The sequence below is a fragment of the Mandrillus leucophaeus genome, unplaced genomic scaffold (genome assembly GCF_000951045.1).
Source record: "Mandrillus leucophaeus isolate KB7577 unplaced genomic scaffold, Mleu.le_1.0 Scaffold319, whole genome shotgun sequence".
NCBI lineage: Eukaryota > Metazoa > Chordata > Mammalia > Primates > Cercopithecidae > Mandrillus > Mandrillus leucophaeus.
In genome coordinates this window covers 402,375-411,134 of record NW_012103354.1, presented here as the reverse complement: position 1 = coordinate 411,134, position 8,760 = coordinate 402,375, and the positions used below count along the sequence as shown (strand labels likewise).

The 8,760-nt window shown below is 44.8% G+C and overlaps 1 protein-coding gene across 1 annotated transcript in view; it reads right to left on the bottom strand.

The window, feature by feature from the left end:
- Nucleotides 1-7,313, bottom strand: part of CMTM4 (CKLF-like MARVEL transmembrane domain containing 4) — a 29,217-nt gene extending 21,904 nt beyond the window's left edge. The window contains exon 1 of the mRNA XM_011987879.1: nucleotides 7,143-7,313. Coding sequence (XP_011843269.1) covers nucleotides 7,143-7,280 — 138 coding nt within the window. The 5' untranslated portion in view covers nucleotides 7,281-7,313. The remainder of the gene's footprint in view (nucleotides 1-7,142) is intronic.
- Between the last annotated feature and the right edge of the window lie 1,447 nt (nucleotides 7,314-8,760).

Genomic DNA, 8,760 nt, shown 5'->3' with positions numbered 1-8,760 from the left:
GGAGTTCAAGACAAAACTGGCCAACATGGTGAAATCCCATCTCTACTAAAATACAAAAATTAGCCAGGCGTGATGGCAGGTGCCTGTAATCCCAGCTACTCGAGAGGCCGAGGCAGGAGAATTGCTTGAACCCAGGAGACGGTGGTTGCAATGAGCCAAGATCGCGCCACTGCACTCCAGCCTGGGTGGCTGAGTGACACTCCGTCTCAAAAACCAAAAAACCAAAAAAAAAAAAAGTTCAGTATCTTTAATTTATAAATAGCTCTTGCAAATTAATGAGAAAAAGTAACAAAGTGAGAAAAGGACATACGTAAGCAATTTGAAAAAGAATACTACTGGGTAATAAGCAGGAACAAATATTCAAATTTACTTATAGCCAAAGAAATGAAAATTAAATTGGCAATCATATACTACTATTCACCTGTGGGACTAGCAGACTATACACCTGGGGTAAGCGTGTGTGTTGGAGACAGTGAGAAGACCAACAAGAAGGGCTTCAATGACACAACTTCCTGGAAAACCACTGCCAATAGGTATCAAGGGTTTTAAAGAGGTTCATGTCATTTTCCCATGAATCCTACAGTTGGAAATCCATCTTAAATATCATAGTGGGGGCTGGGAGTGGTGGCTCATGCCTGTAATCCCAGCACTTTGGGAGGCCGAGGCAGGCGAATCACCTGAGATCAGGAATTCTAGACCAGCCTGGCCAACATGGCGAGACCACGTCTCTACTAAACAAATACAAAAATTAGCTGGGTGTGGTGGCACATGCCTGTAACCCAGTTACTCGGGAGGCTGAGGCAGAGGAAACACTTGAACCTGGGAAACAAAGATTGCAGTGAGCTGAGATCGCGCCACTGCACTCCAGCCTGAGAGACAGAGCGAGACTCCGTCTCGGAAAAAAAAAAAATCATACTGGGGGCCAGGCACGGTGGCTCCTGCCTGTAATCCCAATATTTGGGAGGCTGAAGTGGGTGGATTGTTTGAGCTTAGGAGTTCGAGACCAGCCTGGGAAACACGGCAAAACCCTGTCTCTACAAAAAATTCAAAAAAATTAGCCAGGCATGGTAGTGCATTCCTGTAGTCCCAGCTACTTGGAAGGCTGAGGTGGGAGGATTGCTTGAGCCCAGGAGGTCGAGGCTGCAGTGAACGAAGACCTCGCCTCTGCACTGCAGCCTGGGGGACAGGATGAGACTCTGTCTCCAAAAAAGTAAATAAATAAATGATATAAGGCAAAAAGGTCTAAGTATAAGGAAGCACGCAAAGTGCTCAATAGGGGAGTTGTTCAATAAAATGGGATTTCCATAATGGAACACTATGCAGTCATTAAATATAATGATGTTGTTGTATATTTAACATGGAAGGTACGATAATTTAAATGAAAATGCATGATTTTAATGGTTCTATTTTTCTGCACTCACATATTACAACACAATGCATATGCGAAAAACAGCCTAGAGAGAACAGTTTAGGATTCATACTCAAGTGTTTTAAGTGGTTACCCTTCAGTGGGTCATATCGCGTATTTTTAAACAGCTTTATTGAGATATAATTCACATACCATAACATACACCCAATTAAAGTATACAATTCAATCACAATGTAATTTTAGAACGTTTTTAGCACTCCAAAAACAGCCTCGTACACATTAGCAGTTATTCCTCATTCTTCCCCCAACCCTAGGCAACCACCAATCTGCTTTCTGTCTCTATGGATTTGCCTATTCTGGACATTTGTGTGTGTGTGTGTGTGTGTGTGTGTGTGTGTGTGTGAACTCTGCCACAAACATACAAATATTCTGGACATTTCATACAAATAGAATGATATAACATGTCTTTCGTGCCTGGCCTCTTCCATTTAGTATAATGGTTCTAAGGTTTATTCATGTTGTAGCATGTATCAGTACTCATTCCTTTTTATTACTGAATAATAGTCCATTGTATAGATACACCACATGTTATTTATCCTTCATCAGTTGATGCACATTTATTTCTACTTTTTGGTTATTACAGATAATGTAGCTGTGAACCTACAAGCTTCTGTGTGGAAAAGTTTTCATTTCTCTTCAGTCATCAGATGATTTTTTTTTAATTACCTATTATCTTCTAGTTTTGGGGGGTTTGTTTTTTGTTTTGTTTTGTTTTGTTTACAATAAGCACTTATTATTCACACAATTTGAAAGGCTCAATACTGGAATACTGCAAATCTTAGTCAGCATCAAGCACTTGAGTTCCTGGGCCATGAAACAAATCAAGGCTGAACTGATAACAGATGAAATATTTGTACACAGAATCAGCCTGGGGCTGTCACTGCAATCCTGGTTGGCCCTCAAACCAATGTGCTGTGTGGCTGGCTCTAGCCTCTGTCCTACACATCCAGGAGACAAGAACGTTTGCAAGCACTCGGCCCACGCTTTGCACTCACTTGTACTTGAACGGCCCCAGGATCAAAGGGATAATTATAATGTTGATGACAGTAGCAGCTACTATCTATGGAGTCACTGTGCCAATCACATCACTCCCAGTGAATTCTAAATTATGATCCAAAATGAACAAGTTTTGTTCTACTTTCATAGATGAGGAAACTGGGTCCCAGAAAGAATGAGTGTGCTACAATGAAAAATATTTAATCAAATCTTTGAATCTCGTGAGTGATATGAGCGTCTTTTGTTATTCATAATGAGTCCCTTTCAATCATACCCAAGTTTACGCTAATGAAGTGACTTTTGTGGGAATAGGGTGGTAGACAGCTTCAGGATAAGGGCAGGTCGCCAGAAAAGCCAGCCAGGTGATTAGAGAGTGGGAATTTTCAGCCCCATCCCCTGGACCTCCAGGGAAGTTAGAGGAGCTGGACATTGAGTTCAATCACCAAATGGCCAATCAGTCATGCCTACCTAGTGAAATCTCCAGAAAAAATATCTAAACGATGGGGTCTGGGGAGCTTCTGAGTGGAGCTCATTCTGACTCCATAAGGATGGAGGCTCCTGCATCTGACGGCCTCACCCTATGGATCTCTCCCATGTGGCTGTTCCTGAGTTGTATCCTTTAAAACATATCAGTGATTGTTTAAGTAAAGCACCTTCCTGAGTCCTGTGAGTCACTGCAGAAAATGACTGAACCTGAGGAGGGGCGGAGGAAACCATCGAATCTGTACTCAGCCAGACAGAAGTGCCTCGGCGCCCCTTTTGCAGCTGGTGTCTAAAGTGGGGCCATCTTGTGGGACTGGGCCCTCACCTGTGGAATCTGTGCTAACCCTGAGAGTTAGTGTCAGAATTGAATGGAACTGTTGAATATCCAGTCAGAGTCAAAGAATTACAGAACAGCTTGGTGTGGAAAATGTATTTGGTATCAGAAAAAAAAAAAACACAAGGGCTCAGGGCTCAGCCAGTGGACCCTACGGGTGATTGCCAACTGTTCTCAACCCACCACAGCACCCGGCCTAGGTTCTGAGATAGAGGCCTAAGAGGTCTCCGGGGCCACAGATCCCACTAAGAAAAGGTGACCAAAGCGGAAGAAGAAAAACAGGACAGTGTGGGGGGTCAGGATGTGAGATGAGAGAGTATGGCAGGAGGGACAGAGAGCCCCATAGCAGACACTGCCAGGACGTTGGGTAGGGTGAGAACCCAAGAGCAACCAGAGGATCCAGGAACACGGAGGCCCCATCCCAGGCTCCTGACCAGGGGACTTTCAATGCCGCCAGACTGGAATGGGCTGAAGATGAACTGGGCAAGACCACCACATAGTCAGGATGGTGGACTGGGGGAAGGGGCAGGAGGTGTGTTTGGCTGGAAAATACACATGGGAAGCTTCTGGGGTGTTGACAATCTCCTATTTGTTGACCCAGGTGGTGACTGTATATTAAACTCCATATTTACTTTCATAATTTTTTCAGAATTTGACAATAAGAGATTAGAAAAGAGAGATTAGGAGAGGGGGAAGTAGAGAAGGCAGGTGCAGAGCTCCTCTTCAGGGAAGTCTGGCTGAGCTGGCCCTGGGCTTTAGGGCCAGTTGAGTAGGAGCCACTGGCAGGCTTTTGGGATGGGGGAGGATCAGACATGCCTTTTAGATAGCACCACATCCCAGAAGGGAAGGGGAGGAAAGGGGAGCCCTGTGGCACTAATCAAAGTAAACAGGGGTGGAATATGTGAGTGTGTGAGCTCCTAGGACACAGAGCAAAACAAATATCACCAGGCGTGGCGGCTCACGCCTGCAATCCCAGCACTTTGGGAGGTTGAGGCGGGCAGATCACCTGAGGTTGGGAGTCCAAGACCAGTCTGACCAACATGGAGAAACCCCCTCTCTACTAAAAATACAAAAAAATTAGCTGGTCATGGTGGTGCATGCCTGTAATCCCAGCTACTCGGGAGGCTGAGGCAGGAGAATCATTTGAATCAAGAAGGTGGAGGTTGTGGTGAGCCAAGATTGCACCATTGCACTCCAGCCTGGGCAAGAAGAGCAAAACTCCGTCTCAAAAAATAAAAAAGTATATATATATATACTTTTCTGAGATATATATATATCAAAGAACAAGTCCCACAATCCATCCAAAAAAGAAAACACAACCCAAACCAAAAACTTGACATTAACAGAATCTTTCAAATTCCATCAAATTATGCTTGCAGAAAATTATGCATTGTCCTCCTTATTTATCATTTCTCATCCATATTTATGTCAACCTGGGCTCCGGGAATGACCTGTGTTTTTAAATCCATACCAATCATACCCTATTTTAACCATCAGGCTGGCTCTGCTGGAGACAAAAATACTCCCAATACTCCCACCACCTTGTTATAGAAACACAACACAGCCAAGGCTAACCCTTCTGTAGCGAGTTGATGAGCTAAGATGGGCCCTGAGGAGCTCACTTTTTCACCCCTCTCAGAGAACATTGGACACGAGCTGCCTTTAATAGGTACCATCTTGGCTGGACGCAGTGGCTCACACCTGTAACTTCAGCACTTTGGGAGGCCGAGGTGGGCAGATCACCTAAGGTCAGGAGTTGGAGACCAGCCTGGCCAATGTGGCGAAACCTCGTCTCTACTAAAAATACAAAAATTAGCTGGGCATGGTGGTGCACGCCTGTAATCCCAGCTACTCAGCAGGCTGAGACAGGAGAATCACTTGAACCCAGGAGGCAAAGGTTGCAGTGAGCCGATATCACGCCATTACACTCCAGCCTAGGCGACAGAGCAAGACTCCATCTCAAAAAAAAAAAAAAAAGGTACCATCTCCTCAAGTTCATGTAATATATATGGCCTTTTGTTGGGCAAACACACAGATTTTATCTGCTCCAAAAGAGTAGAAAGCCTGGAATGGATCCCAACGAACAGGATGGTATTCTCAAGTGATCACATCACCACCCAGCCACAGGCCCAATCTTAACCTTTCCAGCAGCTGCTTCTTTGTCAAATAGGTCCTCCCGCAGGATTTCACAGCCCAGCCCCTTACTCAACAAGTATTTATTGACAGGCTTCAGGAACACCAGGCAAGTAGGATAGCAATGAACAAGATGCTGACCTTGACCCTGACCCTGACCCTGCATCCATGGTATGAGCATTTTAACTGCGGGAGGTTTGCAAAGTTCTCTTAAACTGTCTACTACATGCTCTGTAAGCATTTTCTTATGGATAACATAAACCTCATTTTAAAAATAGTTGAGACATTACAACCTGTCACAAAAACTCAGACAAAATGCTTCTAGTTATCTTGAGGTTTTAGAGCTTAAATTTAAAATACCACCACATTTTTCTCAGCTTTCGGTGCTAAGACAAAAAACAGCTAAGTTTTTAACTGACATCTACTTTTCTAGATCAGCAGCTCTCCTTTTTCCTCCTTTAGGAGTCTGTGCCAGGTAGGACAACCCAGAGAGCACCTGTAAGGAGGACCTTCCCCACCCAGGGCACACCGGGAGAGCAGCCCTGCCAAGGAGATGGCAGCTCCAGCCTCCTCCTTGGGGCCCACACTTTGTCATGGGCCCAGCAGCAGCCACACAGAGAGCCATGTGTGGCTTCTGTGTGGCTCCCGATCTCAGGGAAGGGTAGCTGGTCTGAGGCACACTCCTCCTGCTTCCCCCTCAGCAGCTGAGGTTTCCACGGCATTTTCATCCCACAGGCACAGCAGGGTGAGGCAGCCGACGATGCTTACGTGGATTTCCCTGGCTGACTCCCTTTAAGCTCTTGCACATGCTAATTTGCAAATAAATATCGAGAAAACCAAATGATATTAAAATCCCTTTCTCATTCAGCACAGTAAGGACACAGTCTAGGAAAGGGAGTCTAGGACTGACCAGCTCTGTGCTTCCTGTCTGATTAACAAGGGTGGCCAAACAGGGCTAAGAACCCAAACCATGGGGAGAAAAGGGCAAGTTTCCACTCAAGACTTTCTGATCAAACCACCAAACCCCCCAGGTCCTCCTAGCTGCTTTGAATTTAATAATATTCCTAGGCTCAGGTTGGGCGCGTGGCTCACGCCTGTAATCCCAGCACTTTGGGAGGCTGAGGCGAATCCTGGCTAACACGGTGAAACCCTGTCTCTACTAAAAAAACACAAAAAAATCAGCCGGGCATGGTGGCAGGCACCTGTAGTCCCAGCTACTCGGGAGGCTGAGGTAGGAGAAAGGCGTGAACCTGGGAGGCGGAGCTTGCAGTGAGCCCGAGATCATGCCACTGTACTCCAACCTGGGCGACAAGAGTGACATTCCACCTCGAAAAAAAAAAAAAAAATTCCTAGGCTCTGTAAGTTATTGGCATTTTCATTCACATTTTCAATTCTTCCAGAATCAATATTTTTATAAATGGCTTTTAGGTGCAGTCTGAAAAATATGTAAATGTCTACACCGTATTATTTCCCATATTCTCCAAATATCAACATGACCAGTCTTCTCAGATGATCGCAAAACTGAAATGACATATTTAAAGTGGCCAAAATAATTGTTACGATGTTTCCCCCATTAGTTAAGATTTAGCTTATTTTGTAGTTTTACTCAACCCAGTAAAGAAATTTAAAATTTCACAGTTGAATTAAATGGAATATTTAAGGATCAAAATGAACTAGAACCAAACACAACCTAGAGAGATTCCAACTTTTCCTTGGAGCCAACCGGCACGTGATCCTTTCGTGGCCAGAGTGGCCACTTGTACTCACTGTCAGGTTCCAGTTGATCTGGGGGATCCTCATGTGCAGGTTGAGACTGAACATAATCAGCAAGACGCCAGTCACCACAAACGCACTGCAGCTCACAAACTCAAAAAAGTAGAGGCCTTCACACGGGGAGCACGCCATGATGGTCTCTATACAGATGAATGCAATCAGGGCCAAGATCTAGGAAGAAAATTGGAAACATATATGTATGTATATATTTAGTATACATCTGTGGACATACGTACCTGCCATGCTTAAATAACACTGAACAACAACAATATACTGCCCCAATATACTGGGGACAGCATTGTAACTGTCGGAAATCAGACCTGCTTCAATTCTTACACAAAGAATAGGTGCAGGGGTCTTAATGAAAGGATCAAATTACTAATGTAAACAGTGAAGGCCCACCACATACACTAAAATCAATCTGGTGTGATGTGGCCCGCGGGTGTAAACTGCTGGCCCTTGGGAGGAAGCAGAAACATCTCTACGATGTTTCTAGGTCTTCCCCTGCCACCAATAAGTAAGTGGGTATTGCCTATGTGTGTTTCTAATTCATGGTCTCCACCACAATTATCCCAAACACTGCAACAGCAGAATTCTGATGGTATCCAACTTAGGCCATCTGCAGTTACCTTGGTGGCTCCTGCTAAAGTCACACAGGTTAACTGAGACTCCTGACGGCTTTAAAATGATGACTGATATAATCTCCTCTTCCCCCAATTAGGCGGGAACAAGAGGCCCACCTCATTAATTCATATGGTTTTAAAAAATATATTTTTTGAACTTGATCACAAGAAGATGGCAGCTTATTAAAAAAAACATTAAGAAATCTACCAATAATAGAATAAATTTCTAGGCTGGGCACTGTGGCTCACGCCTGTAATCCCAGTACTTTGGGAGGCCAAGGTGGGTGGATCACCAGAGGTTGGGAGTTCGAGACCAGCCTGAACAACATGGAGAAAACCCATCTCTACTAAAAATACAAAATTCGCTGGGCGTGGTGGCGGATGTCTGTAATCCCAGCTACTCGGGAGGCTGAGGCAGAAGAATCGCATGAACCTGGGAGGCGGAGGTTGCAGTGAGCTGAGATCGCGCCATTGCACTCCAGCCTGGGCAACAAGAATGAAATTCCGTCTCAAAAAAAGAAAAAAGAATAAATTCTTTTCTGAAGGACCAAAGTAACATTCTGGCAATATGTCCTAAGAGTTCACAGATCATAAAACCAAATAGATATCGACGGAAATTACCAAGTGAACTTTTAAAAGGGGATTTCAGGAGAAGGAGGAGGCCCAAAGGCAGAGTTAATGGCCCTGTGATCAAAGAAAGGTTTCGAGCACCTAAAGCCAGATCAGTCTTGGGCTCCCGCTCCGCTCAGTTCAATAGCATCTGAAGCCTGTGCTGCTGCTTCCAGGCTGGCCTCCACTTCACAGGACAAGGAAGCAGAGGCAGGCAGCTCTGTGGTCCTCTAGAGACTTGTCCTTTAGAGCTTGTGAGAAATGTAGAATCTTTGCTTCCTCCCCTTAGACTACAGAATCAGAATCTGCTTTCTGATGAGATCTTCAGATCATTAAAGTGCCAGCAGCATCCAAGGCACAGGCTGTTCTGGGGCCTTTCT